Genomic DNA, 18,659 nt, shown 5'->3' with positions numbered 1-18,659 from the left:
ATCCCCCATCATTGGTGGCCAGTGCTGCCTCACCTCCCCCCCCCCAGTTAAAATCACGTTCCGAATCCCCCATCATTGGTGGCCAGTGCGGCATCACCTCCTCCCCCCCCTAGTTAAAATCATGTTCCGAATCCCCCATTATTGGTGGCCAGTGCGGCCTCACCTCCTCCCCCCCTAGTTAAAATAACGTTCCGAATCCCCCATCATTGGTGGCCAGTGCGGCCTCACCTCTCCCACCCCCCCCCCCTAGTTAAAATCACGTTCCCCCATCATTGGTGGCAGTGGAGAGTTCCGATCGGAGTCCCAGTTTAATCGCTGGGGCTCCGATCGGTAACCATGGCAACCAGGACTCTACTGCAGTCCTGGTTGCCATGGTTACTTAGCAATTTTTAGAAGCATTATACTTACCTGCGATGTCTGTGACCGGCCGGGCGCTCCTCCTACTGGTAAGTGACAGGTCTGTGCTATAAGCAATGCGTCCCCATTGGCTTGCATTGTAAGTCAGGACGGATCCGTTTGGCTCCGCACAGCCAGGCTGACACCAAAACGACTTTTTTTTCATGTCCATGGATCCTCCAAAAATCAAGGAAGACCCACGGATGAAAAAAACGGTCACTGAAAAACGGAAATCCGCTTTGCGGACCGCAAAATAAAACGCTCGTGTGCATGAGGCCTTACTGAAACATTTTCCCATAGACTCAATAAGGAAAAAAGTTATGTTGTTTATGGGTGGAATGCACACGGCCGGTATCCGTGTTTTGCAGATTCGCTATTTACGGACTGCAAAACAGGCAACGGTCATGTGCATGAGGTCTAATGCGAGTTTTAAAACTATCCACCTATGCTCTCATTAGAGTATACCCTCTTACATCAATGAGCTGCCGGAAAGTCTCTTCAACTTGGTTCAAAATGCTTGGAGAGTCCCGGATGAAGTCTTTGATGGCATCCATGTGGTTAAACGTAACTAACAGGATATCTTTGGGGCGAGGGCACAATAGAACCTGGTACTTGAAGGCCATTGTCATCAGATCATAAAGCTGTTTGAATAAAAATAGAAGATATCATAGTAGACTTGAACAGCACATAGCACTTGACCCGAGCATTTTTCACTTAGTAGGCATGTACCCAACTCAGTTACCATCCATACAATTAGCTTTAAGGCTATGGACACCTTTGTGCACTAAAAATCAATAACCCCATATCTTACTGTAATGCAGCACATAATAAAATTGCACTTGTTTGTTTATTGGTATCAGCGTTGCTTCACATGCCCTGGATTTTGCTCAGGGCTGTAATCTCCTGTGAGAATCTGTGGGTGTTCCTGTGGATTTTACATGCGCCAGCACAAGCTCTGCTGCCCAGCCCCCACATCCTGTTACATAGCTCAGCTAGCAGCCACTTACATATAGGCTGCTGGAACTTGTAATATTTCATTCCAATCCACAACATGGTGAGTCTTACAGTATGCTACAGCCTGTAATCAGCAGATCTATGTCTCACTTTCCATTTTGTAGATTGTCCATTATTTGTAGACACAATAGATATTTCTGCTGATAACGTTAGTGCAGCGATCTACAGTCAGAACCATGGCGTTTTCCAATGGAGCTGTGAAAAATGAAAGGTGGAATCTGATCGGTTGCTATGGGCAACTAAGCCAGTTCTACTTTACACCAGTTTGATAAATGACATATATATATATATATATATATATATATATACACTGCTCAAAAAAATAAAGGGAACACTTAAACAACACAATGTAACTCCAAGTCAATCACACTTCTGTGAAATCAAACTGTCCACTGAGTGACAATCAATTTCACATGCTGTTGTGCAAATGGGATAGATAACAGGTGGAAATTATAGGCAATTAGCAAGACACCCCCAATAAAGGAGTGGTTCTGCAGGTGGTAACCACAGACCAATTCTCAGTTCCTATGCTTCCTGGCTGATGTTTTGGTCACTTTTGAATGCTGGCGGTGCTTTCACTCTAGTGGTAGCATGAGACGGAGTCTACAACCCACACAAGTGGCTCAGGTAGTGCAGCTTATCCAGGATGGCACATCAATGTGAGCTGTGGCAAGAAGGTTTGCTGTGTCTGTCAGCGTAGTGTCCAGAGCATGGAGGCGCTACCAGGAGACAAGCCAGTACATCAGAAGACGTGGAGGAGGCCGTAGGAGGGCAACAACCCAGCAGCAGGACCACTACCTCCGCCTTTGTGCAAGGAGGAACAGGAGGAGCACTGCCAGAGCCCTGCAAAATGACCTCCAGCAGGCCACAAATGTGCATGTGTCTGCTCAAACGGTCAGAAACAGACTCCATGAGGGTGATATGAGGGCTCGACGTCCACAGGTGGGGGTTGTGCTTACAGCCCAACACCGTGCAGGACGTTTGGCATTTGCCAGAGAACAAGATTGGCAAATTCGCCACTGGCCCCCTGTGCTCTTCACAGATGAAAGCAGGTTCACACTGAGCACATGTGACAGAGTCTGGAGACGCCGTGGAGAACGTTCTGCTGCCTGCAACATCCTCCAGCATGACCGGTTTGGCATTGGGTCAGTAATGGTGTGGGGTGGCATTTCTTTGGTGGAGGGCCGCACAGCCCTCCATGTGCTCGCCAGAGGTAGCCTGACTGCCATTAGGTACCGAGATGAGATCCTCAGACCCCTTGTGAGACCATATGCTGGTGCGGTTAGCCCTGGGTTCCTCCTAATGCAAGACAATGCTAGACCTCATGTGGCTGGAGTGTGTCAGCAGTTCCTGCAAGATGAAGGCATTGATGCTATGGACTGGCCCGCCCGTTCCCCAGACCTGAATCCAATTGAGCACATCTGGGACATCATGTCTCGCTCTATCCACCAACGTCACGTTGCACCACAGACTGTCCAGGAGTTGGCAGATGCTTTAGTCCAGGTCTGGGAGGAGATCCCTCAGGAGACCGTCCGCCACCTCATCAGGAGCATGCACAGGCGTTGTAGGGAGGTCATACAGGCACGTGGAGCCACACACACTACTGAGCCTCATTTTGACTTGTTTTAAGGACATTACATCAAAGTTGGATCAGCCTGTAGTGTGTTTTTTCACTTTAATTTTGAGTGTGACTCCAAATCCAGACCTCCATGGGTTGAAAAATTTGATTTCCATTTTTTTTATTTTTGTGTGATTTTGTTGTCAGCACATTCAACTATGTAAAGAACAAAGTATTTCAGAAGAATATTTAATTAACTCAGATCTAGGATGTGTTATTTTTGTGTTCCCTTTATTTTTTTAAGCAGTGTATATATATATTAGTGGGGATTCGCTCTGGTAGTTAGGAATAGCGGATTCAGTATAGAGGCAAAGTACACAGTTCTTGAATCAAACAGCGGTGTTGATTCACACATTGGTGCATCAGAAAACGCAGGTGGCTTGGTGTTTGTTTACACACAAGGAAAGTCCATAAACAATAAAAGTCACCTTTTCTCCTGGGTGTTAATTTACACCCTGTTAGCAGTTCAGCCTCATAAAGTCCATAGGCGGCCTGTTCGCCTTTAGAGGGGCCTGAGTCCTCCAGCCCGGCTCAAACCTCAAATCCCAGCACAGCCCTCAGTTCACAGCACACAGACTCCTGAGCTCCACTGTCAGAGGGAGGTAAATCCACACACCTGGCAGTGCTGGCTGGTTTTTATGCCTGGCAAAACCTGGCCTGGAACATGGGGAGTAGTCACCCACCCAGCACTTTGACTACTCCCAGTAAGAGCCGTCCCGGATCAGCTATGACAGCCATGCTAAATCTCAAGGTGTCAATTAGCTGCTGCTGACACATAAAATACGGGCCCTACCCCGTCGTTGTGCGCTTGCGCGGTGCGGCACAGCTCCTCACATCATGTCCGGTGCTGCCGCGTCACAGCAGGAAGTGACGAGGGTCGGGAAATCTCACGGGTAGGGAAATCTAACGGAGCACCGGCACTATGATAGAAATGCCTATTCTTGTCCGTGGCTGCGGACAAGAATAGGATATGCTCTATTTTTTTGCGGGCCACCGAACGGATGTGCGGATGCGGACAGCACATGGTGTGCTGTCTGCATCTTTTGCGGCCCCATTGAAAATGAATTGCAGAAGGGGTGCGGACCCATTATGCGGACGTGTGAATGGACCCTTAGTTATGGTCCGTGGTAGCAGAATACATAACGGAATTCTTACATAACCCAAACCTGAACCTTGTACGCCAAACTTGAAACACAAGTTCGCTCATCCCTAGTTGCGACCACAGGGGTGAATAAAGTGTTTTTCTTTTCACAAATTTTTGTGAGAGTGCTGCCATTTTTTTAAATTCTTATATTGTCCTGGATTTGTTGCCAGATCCATTGGCCTGCACCGTCATATTGATATTTGGCCTGATGTGCAGCCATTGTTATTATGGATGAGCGAATCGACTTTGGATGAAATTTCCAAAGTCGATTTGCATAAAACTTTGTTCTAATACTGTACGGAGCAGGAGCTCCGTACAGTATTAGAATGTATTGGCTCTGATGATCCGAAGTTATTACTTTGCGAAGTCTCACGAGACTTCACATAATAACTTCAGAAATTGATTCATACTGAAAAAAAAAACTTTTCCCAAACTCTGGTTCGGTTCCAAGGTACCACTTGGAACCGAACCCGAGTTCGGGAAATGGTTTTTTACAGTATAAAATAATTTATGAAGTTATTATGCGCAGTCTCCTGTTCCGTACAGTATTAGAACAAAGTTTTATGCGAATCGACTTCGGATGTTTCATCCGAAGTCGATTCGCTTATCCCTAATAACAATGGCAGCACATCAGGCCAAATATCAATATGATGGTGCAGGCAACAAATGACTGATTCTCTGTAAATTCACTGAGAGCAGCCTGCTGTGCATAGGAAAAAAAGAAAAAAAAAGAAAAATAGACAAAAATTAATTTGTGTACATTTTTTATTTTTACAAAGGTGTCCATATCCTTTATATATCCACAATCCAGTCAATGAAGACTCCTAACCCCCGATTTTTATCTCTGCCTACCTTGTCCATACTTGCTTGGTTTAGTCTCATGATAGATGCATGGGCCAGGCGGTCAAATACTGTCCTGAGGGCTTTTTTTGAGTACAGCTCTTGAGGCTTAAACAGCTCTTCCATAAACTTCTTGTTAAACATGGTGGTGATGATATCATTCATAACTGTAATACAGACAGTAAGACATTTCTCCTATAACATGTAGTAATAACGTTGTGCAGTTTACTTGTCTTTCTAAATTGTTGGCACCCCAACCGTTCAGCTGTTTTGGGCAGCCGCTAGCTCAATGGTTAGCACTGGTGGCTTACAGCGCTGGGTTCCTAGGTTCGAATTTGACCAAGGTCACCATCTGCACAATCTGCGTTTGTATGTTCTCCCCGTGTTTGCGTGGGTTTCCTCTCACACTCCAAAGATATACTGATAGGAACTTAGATTGTGAGCTCCACTGGGGACAATGTGATGCTAATGTCTGTAAAGCGCTGTAGAATATGTCAAAAAATGAATAAATACAGTCATGGGCAGACCGACCATAGAGTCTACAGGGAAATCTACCCTAGGCCAAAGCCCAGGGGACCACCCAAGGATTCCTCATGACCGTCAGCCAGGCACATAATAATCGAATGCTCTCAGCATTAATTAATGCAAGAACCATCAGGAATTTATGCCCCTGGCCAATGGCCACAGGTGCCTTCCTGAATTCAACTGTATTGCCATCCTCAAGATGATAATAGAGAGTGTCATAACTGTGGCTCAGACAGAATTATTTTGTGCTGGACTGTGGCATTTGGTTCTGCTGGGGTGGTATGTTGTTCTGCACTGCAGTATTGCTGGTCTACTTCTGTTGTCCCTACCTACTGTCATTATGGACCCAACAACAACATGGGACGACTTTTATTTTTTGTTCCAGGGCCACTTTAAGTTTCCAGTCTGCCCCTAAATACAGTGTACAGAGCTAGAAACGGACAGCTCTGTACGCTGTGATGTGGCCATGTTGGGGTACTGCAGCCCAGCTCCTAGCGAATGGGAGTACAGCTGCAGCACACTGGCGCTGGAATCTACATAGTGTACCGAGCCTTCTGCTGCTGCTCTGTACACTGCATAGTTTCTGGCATTGTGGATGCCCAACAGCTGATCCACAGAGGTCCACATATCCATAAAGAAGGCTTCTACTTTTCAATCTAAGACAACACTTCAAATAATAAGCCAAGAGGAAATGTACCAACCATATATAGTGAATAACGACTATGGGCATCAAAGCTTTCTCACAGAAAAAGTCTCCTTGTCGCCCATAGAAACCAGGATGCACCTTTTAGGGTGAAACCAAATGCAGGTGGGTGTGGCCAGCCACACGATTTGCATATATCCATAGTTACCAAGTGCATTTTTCAGATAGAAAGTTGAACTCTGATTGGTTCCTAATGGCGATAATTACACTTTAGTGAGAAAGCTTTGATACATGAGGCGCTATGTACTTTTAAAGGGCTTCCACCTATACTTTGCCGCAACTTGCAGACCATGGACCCATTGAAGTCCATGGGTCCTCTCTATGATGCTATGTGCACATGACTGGTATCCGCGGTTTGCGGACAGCAAAACACTTGCAGTTGTGTGAATGCACCCTAACAAATGCGAAATGAGACTCAGTACAATCACTTTAGTATAGGACATGGTGCCGTTTGAGTGAAAAAAATTCAGAGTAGGACATAGATGGCGGAATGACTGGTCTGGTCAGTTAGATCAATAGAATGAGCAGAGGATGACATCATCATGTATCCACCATATGTGATACATTGTCGGGCAGATATACTGGCATTAAAGGAGTTGGCCACTTTCTGTTTAATGCTGACCAATGTATTTGTAAGATGATTATATGGTGATTACTACTTGTTAATATCCAGCACCATTTTCTATATTTCATAAGGTTTTCCCCCTTGTTTAGAAAGTCTTTTGTCCTGTCCACACAGAGGTCTTGTCCTTAAAATGGCCGCTGATGGAGGGTCATGTGACCAGGTAAATCCCTTCTATGGGATGTGTCCTCCATTACATTTGCATTTGTACTGTTTAGTGCAGATGCCGTGTATTTGAAGGAAGGAAATATCACATGGAAGTGATTTGCCTGGTCATATGATCTTCCATCAGTGGCCATTTTATGGACAGGACCTCTGTGTGGACCTCTTGTTAGGCACGGCTTATAAAATATAGCAAACAGCACAGAATAACAACAAAGACTATACTAGTAAGTGCCATGTAGTCATCTAACCTACACATTGGTCACTAGTAGCCAGAAAGTGGCCAACCCCTTTAATATAAAATGCTCCAAATTTATTTTACGAGGCACAGCCCTCTCCAAGCAGTCCATACGCCAGAAGATCTGGCATAAATGTCAGTAAAACCTGTTAGGCTGTGGAGGCCATGCCGCCACCTCATAAGCCTCCCACCCTGCTTTCGTTTGTGAAAAGTGTCGAGAGAAGTGAAAAGTCGCAAGTTATGGGGCAAATCTGACATGCACCATAATTTGCACAAAAAAAAATCACTATAAAAGTGGCATAAAACCTTTAGTAAATGCCCCCATGTTATTCTGGTTAAGCAGTTTTGTCTTGTCCCTAGTAACACAATCTGCAGGAAGTATCTAAAAATCGGAATTAGACTTACCGGTAATTCGGTTTCCATGAAATCACCATGACGGCCACAAGGAGATTGACTCTTGACCTCTGTAGGGGCATGAACAGAGAATGGTCTCTAAATCCTAAATTTTAACCTTTCCGTTTGGTCTAATGTGTGACGGCTGAGAAAGTCCGCTTCCTGATTGAGGGCTCCTTTGAGGTAAGTCGCCGATAGACCTCACGTTCCTTTCCACCCAGTGAAATATCTTGTTTGAAAGGTCTAGGAGCTTCTTTTATTTTCTGCCTCCTTGATGTAAGAGGTAGGCCACCATCATTGTATTGTCTGACAATATCCTCAGGTGGTGATTCTGGAGGGCTTCTTCTGCCACCTTTAAGGTTTCCCACACTGCACTCAGCTCCCTGAAGTTTGAGGATTGGCTGCTTACCGAAAGGGCCCAGAAACCTTGGTAACAGGAGTCCGCATTTTTTGCACCCCAGCCCGACTGGCTGGCTTCGGTCTTGATCTGGACGAACGGAGACTTCCTCCAGGTCACTCCCTGTGAAAGATTGCTGCTCACCTTCCACCAGTTTAAGGAGGTCTTTACCTAGCCTGGAATGTGCACCTTGCGGTCTAGCGACCTTTGTTGTTTGTCCCAGATGTCCAGAATCCAGGACTGCATGGGACGGGAATGCAGCTGGCTCCACATTACTGATGGGATACAGGCTGTCAATGTTCCCAGCAAACTCATAGTCTCTCTCACCAAACAGATTCTCTTCCTCTGGAAGGACCTGATTTTTTTCTCCCAAAGCCTGAACCTTGTCTGAGGGCAGGAAGGTGGTCTATGACTGAGTCAAGGATGACTCCCGGGAACCGTACTCTGGTTGATGGGTGTAGACAGGATTTCTGAGGATTGACGATCCAGCCCAGCTCCTTTAGAGTAGATAAAAAGATGTCTAGATCTGTTAGTAATTGATCTACGGTATCTCCTACTAGTAAGAAATCGTCTAGAGAGGGGATCAGTTTCAGCTCCTTCTGTCTCAAGAATGCGACCATCTCTATTACCAATTTGGTGAATATTCTGGGAGCCGAGGAAATTCCAAATGGAAGAGCCGTAAATTGAAAATGGCAAGTGTTGCCCTGTTGGTGTTTTATGGCAAATCTTAGACATTTTTAAGAGTTGTGGTGGATCGGGATGTGATAGTAAGCGTCTTTTAAGTCCACAGTACACATCCATGCGTCCTTTTTTATGAGGGGAATTAGAGATACCAGGGATTCCATCCTGAAGTAATGTACTTGTTGAGAAATCTCAGGTTTATAATTATACGGAATGAACCTTTCTTTTTTACCAGAAGGACACTGGAGTAAAATCCTTGACCCTGTTCTGAGACTGGGACCTGAATTACAACACCTAGCCCTTTGAAGTCTTTGATACTCTGCCAAATCCCGCTCTGGGCTTTCCTCGACCCCAGATTCGATATCAAAAATCTCCTTGGGGGTACTGAAGAAAATTCTATCTTGTAGCCCGCTCTGACTACCTCCTGGCCCAGGGATTTGAGGTTATATTTTCCCAGGCAGATAGAAAATTCTTCAGTCTTCCCACCACTCTGGCTTCATTGTTTATCGCTGGGTTTACTCTGTGGATTAAGAAGAAACCCTCTCCCTTTACCTCCTTTGGGGTAACTCCAGCGGCCTGACTTCCCTTTCCCTCTGTAGGATCTCTCTTGTCCATGAAAGAAAGGGCACTTTCCTCCTATAAGTTCTATCCTCAGGAAATCCCTTTTTGTCAGAAGCCTTTTAAAGTATCCTGTCTAAGACTGGCCTGAAGACGTAATCCCCTGAAAAGGGGATAGAACATAATTTCATTTTGGAGGTTTTCTCCGCGGACCAGGATTTCATCCAAAGGGCACGACATGCCGCATTAGAAAGACCTGCATCTTTGGCTGAAAGTCTAATGGATTCTGCGGAAGCATCCGTCAAAAAGGCCGTTGCAGATTTAAGTAGGGGGACAGAATTTATTATCTCCACCCTGGGTGTCTTATTCCTCAAATGGGATTCTAGTTCATTCAGTCAGAGGTACATGGACCTTGCTACTGAGGTCGCAGCGATGTTAGATTAAACATAGAGGCTTCCCATGATTTGCGTAATAAGCTATCTGCTTTCCTCTCCATGGGGTTTCTCAATTGTGATGCGTCCTCAAAGGGCAATTCGTTTTTTATTGACCTTGGCCACTTGTACGTCTATCTTAGGGATCTCGTCAAATAGTTTAGACTCTGCCGATCAAACAATAGACGGTTCTTATATTCTCTGGATAACCCTAGTCTCTTCTCAGGGTCTGATCATTCCTCTAAGATCATATCCCTAATGTTCTCATTAATTGGAAACAATCTGACTCTTTTGGTCCTTAGACCCCCAAACATCTCCTCCTGAATAAAGTGAGGTTTTTGAATGTCCTCCACCCCCATGGTGGGTCTTACAGCTTTTAGGAGATCCGACATCTCCTCAGAGGCAAAATATAATTTTTTACTGCCCTCTGTGAGTTCTCCTTCCGAAATAGAGTCCTCCTCCTCCCACTGCCTGGAAGAGAAAACATCATCACCCATGCACTCAGAATCAGAAGAGGAGGGTGGAATTATTTTTTGCCTCTTTGGAGGTAAGGGTCCCTGTTCAGATTCCGACATCTGGGACAATGAAGCCTTGACCTCCTCCTGGATCATGGAGCGAACCTCGTCCCTTAGAGACACACGTTCCTCCCGGAGTATAAATGCATTCTTTGCAGATCTTTTTGGGGTATCCGTCTGGTAACCCTTTAAAACATGAAATGCATTTTGCCAGGGTTTTTTTGTTTCTTCTGAGCCTCCTTAGATACCTATGAGGCGAAAACAGACCCAAAAATTTAGACGGATGGACATATGTATTGCGGAATAGGTGCACCACCGCTGTGTGCAAAATCAGAGAAGACCATGAATAATATGAATAAGGGTGATTCCCGACCCCAAAGAGTGTCATAGAAAAAGAACAATCCCCTCAGGGAACTTACAGGAGGCTGAGTAGGAGCATCAAGCTATCTTGGCTATTGAGGTTCCGTGCCTGACACCCTGAACACCAGACCTCAGACCAGTCACACACAGCAAGTTTTGCCAGCCGGCATTTGAAATACTGCGCGTCACCCGCCTCCTACGTCACTTCCTGGACGCACCCGAATTGACGCCATCCAATATGCTAATGCACTGGGCGCTCTCTTCAGCTTAAGGCTACTTTCACACTAGCGTTCGGAGCGGATCCGTCTGATGCTTCATCAGACGGATCCGCTCCGATAATGCAGACGTTTGCATCCGTTCAGAACGGATCCGTCTGCATTATTACTTAGAAAATTTTCTAAGTCTGAAAGTAGCCTGAGCGGACCCGTTCAGACTTTACATTGAAAGTCAATGGGGAACGGATCCGCTTGAAGATTGAGCCATATAGTGTCCTCTTCAAGCGGATCCGTCCCCATTGACTTCCATTATAAGTCTGGACGGATCCGCTCGCCTCCGCACGGCCAGGCGGACACCCGAACGCTGCAAGCAGCGTTCAGGTGTCCGCTCACTGAGCGGAGCGGAGGCTGAGCGCTGGCAGGCGGATGCATTCTCAGTGGATCCGCCTCCACTGAGAATGCATTAGGGCCAGACGGATGCGTTCGGTGCCGCTCGTGAGCCCCTTCAAACGGAGCGCACGAGCGGACACCCGAACGCTAGTGTGAAAGTAGCCTAAGCCACCAGGGCCAGGAGGAGGACGCTACCCTGGGAGCAGGCTCCGTATCTACCAGAGCGAGCCCTACCGTCTCTCTCCTGCCCAGCATTGATACTAAACCGCCAGCGAGGAGGGAGCACCGCATGTCCTGCGGTTCAAGATAAGTGTCACAGCACCCTTCTCCTCACCGGGGGATCCATATTAATAACTCCAACTTCTTTCTTCGTTTTAACCTTTCTCTGTTCCTGCCCTTACAGAGGTCAAGGGTCAATGATGATATGGAAATTATGGTGATGTACATGCACTTCATAAATGGGCGCACTACATGTAGCTGAATAACAATTTGTATTTGCAAAATTGGATCTGAATGGAACAGTAGGGGAGATTTAGAACAACTTGTGCAGTCGAGTCCCTGATTTCATTTTCATAAGAGCTGGAATCTGTGTGGTCAGTGGGGATACCTGCTCCACTGCTTCTATGGGAGAAATGGCTGTGGGCTGAATCCACTCCAATATGGCTGGTCATGTTAGTGGGTTCACTGACAAATAAAAGGATCTTCCTTGTTAGGGAATATTCATACACAGCAGATATGTTGCATTCAGCTTCATACTTGTGAATGGGGTTGTCTCTGTAATAATATGCATTTCTACAAGCCTTTGTTCTCGGCATTGGAGGGGTCTCTGCAGCCTGATCCTCACTGATCAGATATTGATGACACAGCCAAATGATATGCCATTAATCCTAATGATAGGAATACCCCGTAAAGGGAACCTGTCCACCATAAAAATGCAATGTAATAGGCAGGCTGCATGTTCTAGAGCAGGAGGAGCTGAGCAGATTGGTATATAGTTTCAGGGAAAGGTTCAGTATAGTGTGTCATTAATTTATCTAAATCCCTGCCCTTTCTATACCTAGGAGTCCAGTGGGCAGTCCTAATTAGTGACTTCCTTGTATAAGTGTGCATATAGAGATAGCCGTCAGTCACAGAGTAGGGCCGCCCACTGGACTCCTAAGCTTAGAATAAGCAGGGATTTCAATAAATAGTTATACGCAGTCCTATCCCATAAACTAATCATCAATCTGCTCAGCTCCTCCTACTCTATAACATGGAGCTGGCAGATCAGATTCAATTTATAATTTGACAGGTTCCCTTCAAAACTCTTTAACTCCACGCTACCTTCACAGTGCTAGAAAATGGGTCATATCTAGTAGTGCAACCTGTCCTGAAACATCATCCAATGTTTGGTTTCTAGCACAATGTGAAGTAGGAGCTATTATCACAAGCAGGGTTAACTCTAAACTGCGCAGCCACATGGCCATGCAACTTCTAGAGTGCTTCTGCTCAGGGCCCTTTGTAGGCCACAGGCCCGACCTTGGAATTCCATGCTGTCCACCGTGCTGATAAGAGTCCGGACACTAGCCAAGCGTCAAGACGTTCTGTGTGGGGCTTAAAGCTGCTTGCTCTCCTCCCTCTTGCTGCACTGCAAGAAGGCAAGAGGGAGAGGGAAAAGGCCGCACCAGCCCTGAGCCCCACACAGAACATCCTCCTCCTGACTATCCATCATCTACTACATTAGAGTTCTCACTGTGTTATCTGTGGTGGTACATAGGCCTGCAGGTGACATCTACTACATTATCTGTATTCATCATTATTACTGTGTTATCTGTGGTGTTACATAGGACTGCAGGTGACATCTACTACATTATCTGTACGCAGAGCGTTATCACTGTGTTATCTGTGGTGTTACATAGGACTGTAGGTGACATCTACCACATTATCTGTATTCATCATTATCACTGTGTTATCTGTGGTGTTACATAGGACTGCAGGTGACATCTACTACATTATCTGTATTCATCATTATTACTGTGTTATCTGTGGTGTTACATAGGACTGCAGGTGACATCTACTACATTATCTGTACTCAGAGAGTTATCACTATGTTATCTGTGGTGTTACATAGGACTGCAGGTGACATCTACTACATTATCTGTATTCATCATTATCACTGTGTTATCTGTGGTGTTACATAGGACTGCAGGTGACATCTACTACATTATCTGTATTCATCATTATCACTGTGTTATCTGTGGTGTTACATAGGACTGCAGGTGACATCTACCACATTATCTGTATTCATCATTATCACTGTGTTATCTGTGGTGGTACATAGGCCTGCAGGTAACATCTACCACATTATCTGTACTCAGAGAGCTATCACTAGGTTATCTGTGGTGGTACATAGGACTGCAGGTACCATCTGCTACATTATCTGTACTCAGAGATATCACTATGTTATCTGCGGTGTTATATAGGACTGCAGGTTTCATCTGCTACATTATCTGTACTCAGAGAGTTATCACTGTGTTATCTGAGGTGTTACATAGGACTGCAGGTACCATCTGCTACATTATCAGTACTCAGAGAGTTATCACTGTGTTATCTGTGGTGGTACATAGGACTGCAGGTAACATCTACCACATTATCAGTACTCAGAGAGATATCACTATGTTATCTGCGGTGTTATATAGGACTGCAGGTACCATCTGCTACATTATCTGTACTCAGAGCTATCACTATGTTATCTGTGGTGGTACATAGGACTGCAGGTACCATCTACCAGATTATCAGTACTCAGAGAGCTATCACTGTGTTATCTGTGGTGGTACATAGGACTGCAGGTACCATCTGCTACATTATCTGTACTCAGAGATATCACTATGTTATCTGCGGTGTTATATAGGACTGCAGGTACCATCTGCTACATTATCTGTACTCAGAGATATCACTATGTTATCTGCGGTGTTATATAGGACTGCAGGTACCATCTGCTACATTATCTGTACTCAGAGATATCACTATGTTATCTGTGGTGTTACATAGGACTGCAGGTACCATCTGCTATGTTATCTGTGGTGTTACACCTGCAGGTGACATCTACCACATTATCAGTACTCAGAGTTATCACTGTGTTATCTGTAGTGTTACATAGGACTGCAGGTAAGGGTACTTTCACACTAGCGTTCGGGGCTCCGCTTGTGAGCTCCGTTTGAAGGGGCTCACAAGCGGCCCCGAACGCATCCATACTGCCCTAATGCATTCTGAGTGGACGCGGATCCGCTGAGAATGCATCAGTCTGGCAGCGTTCAGCCTCCGCTCCGCTCAGCGAGCGGATACCTGAACGCTGCTTGCCGCCTGGCCGTGCGGAGGCAAGTGGATCCGTCCAGACTTACAATGTAAGTCAATGGGGGCGGATCCGTTTGAAGATGACACCATATGGCTCAATCTTCAAGCGGATCCGTCCCCCATTGACTTTCAATGTAAAGTCTGGACGGATCCGTTCAGGCTACTTTCAGACTTAGAATTTTTTTTAAACTATAATGCAGACGGATCCGTTCTGAACGGATCCAAACGTCTGCATTATAGGAGCGGATCCGTCTGTGCAGACATCAGACGGACCCGCTCTGAACGGCAGTGTGAAAGTAGCCTAACATCTAACACATTATCAGTACTCAGAGAGCTATAACTATATTATCTGTGGTGTTACATAAGCCTGCAGGTGACATCTACTACATTATCTGTACTCAGAGAGCTATCACTATATTATCTGTGGTGTTACATAGGACTGCAGGTTTCATCTACTACATTATCTGTACTCAGAGAGTTATCACTGTGATATCTGCGGTGTTACATAGGACTGCAGGTAACGTCTAATACATTATCTACACTTGGAGATATCACTGTGTTATCTGTAGTGTTACATAGGACTGCAAAGAACATCTACTACATTATCTGTACTCAGAGAGTTATCACTGTGTTAAGTGTGGTGTTACATTGGACTGTATAGGATATCTACTACATTATCTGTACTCAGGAAGATATCACTATGTTATCTGTGGTGTTACATAGGACTGCAGGTAACATCTACTACATTATCTGTACTCAGAGAGACATCATTATGTTATCTGTGGTGTTACATAGGACTGCAGGTAACGTCTAATACATTATCTACACTCAAAGAGCTATTGCTTTGTTATCTGTGGTGATATATAGGACTGCAGGTTACATCTACTACAATATCTGTATTCAGAGAGTTATCGCTGTGTTATCTGTGGTGTTACATAGGACTGCAGGTAACATCTGCTACATTATCTGTACTCAGAGAGACATCATTATGTTATCTGTGGTGTTACATAGGACTGCAGGTAACGTCTAATACATTATCTACACTCAAAGAGCTATTGCTTTGTTATCTGTGGTGATATATAGGACTGCAGGTTACATCTACTACAATATCTGTATTCAGAGAGTTATCACTGTGTTATGTGTGGTGTTACATAGGACTGTATGGGATATATACTACATTATCTGTACTCAGAAAGATATCACTAGGTTATCTGTGGTGTTACATAGGACTGCAGGATACATTTACTACATTATCTGTACTCAGGAAGATATCACTATGTTATCTGTGGTGTTACATAGGACTGCAGGTTTCATCTACTACATTATCTGTACTCAGAGAGTTATCACTGTGATATCTGCGGTGTTACATAGGACTGCAGGTACCATCTGTTACATTATCTGTACTTGGAGATATCACTGTGTTATCTGTAGTGTTACATAGGACTGCAAAGAACATCTACTACATTATCTGTACTCAGAGAGTTATCACTGTGTTATGTGTGGTGTTACATTGGACTGTATAGGATATCTACTACATTATCTGTACTCAGGAAGATATCACTATGTTATCTGTGGTGTTACATAGGACTGCAGGTAACATCTACTACATTATCTGTACTCAGAGAGACATCATTATGTTATCTGTGGTGTTACATAGGACTGCAGGTAACGTCTAATACATTATCTACACTCAAAGAGCTATTGCTTTGTTATCTGTGGTGATATATAGGACTGCAGGTTACATCTACTACAATATCTGTATTCAGAGAGTTATCGCTGTGTTATGTGTGGTGTTACATAGGACTGTATGGGATATATACTACATTATCTGTACTCAGAAAGATATCACTAGGTTATCTGTGGTGTTACATAGGACTGCAGGATACATCTACTACATTATCTGTACTCAGAGAGACATCATTATAGGGGTGCACCGAAATGAAAATTCTGGTCCGAAACCGAAACCGAAAATTCAGGATGCCCTTGACCGAAAACCGAAACCGAAACCGAAACTGCCTTTTTGCCCAAATACTTTTAAAATACTTTTTTTTTAATGATTTTATTAATAATTCTTTTTCATGAATGAAATTCATCTGTGGGTGGCGCTGTTATGGAGAGGGGGATCTGTGGGTGGCGCTGTTATGGAGAGGGGGATCTGTGGGTGGCTCTGTTATGGAGAGGGGGATCTGTGGGTGGCTCTGTTATGGAGAGGGGGATCTGTGGGTGGCGCCGTTATGGAGAGGGGGATCTGTGGGTGGCGCCGTTATGGAGAGGGGGATCTGTGGGTGGCGCCGTTATGGAGAGGGGGATCTGTGGGTGGCGCCGTTATGGAGAGGGGGATCTGTGGGTGGCGCCGTTATGGAGAGGGGGATCTGTGGGTGGCGCCGTTATGGAGAGGGGGATCTGTGGGTGGCGCCGTTATGGAGAGGGGGATCTGTGGGTGGCGCCGTTATGGAGAGGGGGATCTGTGGGTGGCGCTGTTATGGAGAGGGGGATCTGTGGGTGGCGCTGTTATGGAGAGGGGGATCTGTGGGTGGCGCTGTTATGGAGAGGGGGATCTGTGGGTGGCGCTGTTATGGAGAGGGGGATCTGTGGGTGGCGCTGTTATGGAGAGGGGGATCTGTGGGTGGCGCTGTTATGGAGAGGGGGATCTGTGCACTGTTATGGGCATAACAGTGCACAGATCCCTTTCCCCATAACAGTGCACAGATCCCTTTCCCCATAACAGTGCACAGATCCCCCCTCCCCATAGCAGTGCACAGATCCCCCCTCCCCATAGCAGTGCACAGATCCCCCCCTCCCCATAGCAGTGCACAGATCCCCCCTCCCCATAGCAGTTCCATAGACCGATCCCCCCTACCCATAACAGCCCCGGCCCTGCTGCTCACAGCATCTTTATTTTACCTTACAATCGTGAGGCTCCAGTAACTAACAACTCTGCAGGCAGAGCGGAGGGCGGCGTAACGTCACTTACTCACGTGACGCACCTGCTCCGCCCACTTTATGAATGAAGGAGGCGGAGCAGGCGCGTCACGTGAGTAAGTGACGTTACGCCGGCCTCCGCTCTGCCTGCAGAGTTGTTAGTTACTGGAGCCTCACGATTGTAAGGTAAAATAAAGATGCAGTGACAAAGTAAACCGCCCGCCCGGCGCCCGCCCGCAGATGGTGGGTGACAAATCCCACACCCCATATTTTCGGCCGATATGTAACAATATCGGCCGAAGTGGATTAGGTGCATTTTCGGCCGATATTTTCGGCTGCCGAAATTTCGGTGCACCCCTAAATTCATTATGTTATCTGTGGTGTTACATAGGACTGCAGGTAACGTCTAATACATTATCTACACTCAAAGAGCTATTGCTTTGTTATCTGTGGTGATATATAGGACTGCAGGTTACATCTACTACAATATCTGTATTCAGAGAGTTATCGCTGTGTTATCTGTGGTGTTACATAGGACTGCAGGTAACATCTGCTACATTATCTGTACTCAGAGAGACATCATTATGTTATCTGTGGTGTTACATAGGACTGCAGGTAACGTCTAATACATTATCTACACTCAAAGAGCTATTGCTTTGTTATCTGTGGTGTTATATAGGACTGCAGGTTACATCTACTACAATATCTGTATTCAGAGAGTTATCACTGTGTTATGTGTGGTGTTACATAGGACTGTATGGGATATATACTACATTATCTGTACTCAGAAAGATATCACTAGGTTATCTGTGGTGTTACATAGGACTGCAGGATACATCTACTACATTATCTGTACTCAGGAAGATATCACTATGTTATCTGTGGTGTTACATAGGACTGCAGGATACATCTACTACATTATCTGTACTCAGGAAGATATCACTATGTTATCTGTGGTGTTACATAGGACTGCAGGAAGTCTGATAGATTCAGGTCTGACCACAGAGAGATAAATGGAGATAGTCACACATGTGGAGCCACCTCTTCAAACACTGCGGCAGGCAAATGAAGCTCTGTACTGGCGTCTATCTGACTCTATCGGACAGAAAAGTCAGAGATAGGGATCAACTTTAAAAGATGGCCGCACAGTATTGCAGGTTCACCCCGTGGTTGCTACATGGGAATACACCCTTATTAACAGA

General features: G+C 45.4%; 1 protein-coding gene across 2 annotated transcripts in view; it reads right to left on the bottom strand.

Annotated features, from left to right (window-relative positions):
* The window catches only part of OSCP1 (organic solute carrier partner 1), a 75,825-nt gene that overhangs the window by 38,777 nt on the left and 18,389 nt on the right, over window positions 1-18,659 (bottom strand). For both annotated transcript variants that reach the window (XM_040424418.1, XM_040424419.1), the window contains 2 exons: window positions 5,025-5,179; window positions 870-1,037 (listed from right to left, as the gene is read on the bottom strand). In XM_040424418.1, coding sequence (XP_040280352.1) covers window positions 870-1,037; window positions 5,025-5,179 — 323 coding nt within the window. The remainder of the gene's footprint in view (window positions 1-869; window positions 1,038-5,024; window positions 5,180-18,659) is intronic.

This window comes from Bufo bufo, chromosome 3 (genome assembly GCF_905171765.1).
Source record: "Bufo bufo chromosome 3, aBufBuf1.1, whole genome shotgun sequence".
Lineage (NCBI taxonomy): Eukaryota > Metazoa > Chordata > Amphibia > Anura > Bufonidae > Bufo > Bufo bufo.
The sequence above is the reverse complement of the archived record's forward strand: the minus strand, read 5'-3'. Positions and strand labels throughout refer to the sequence as shown.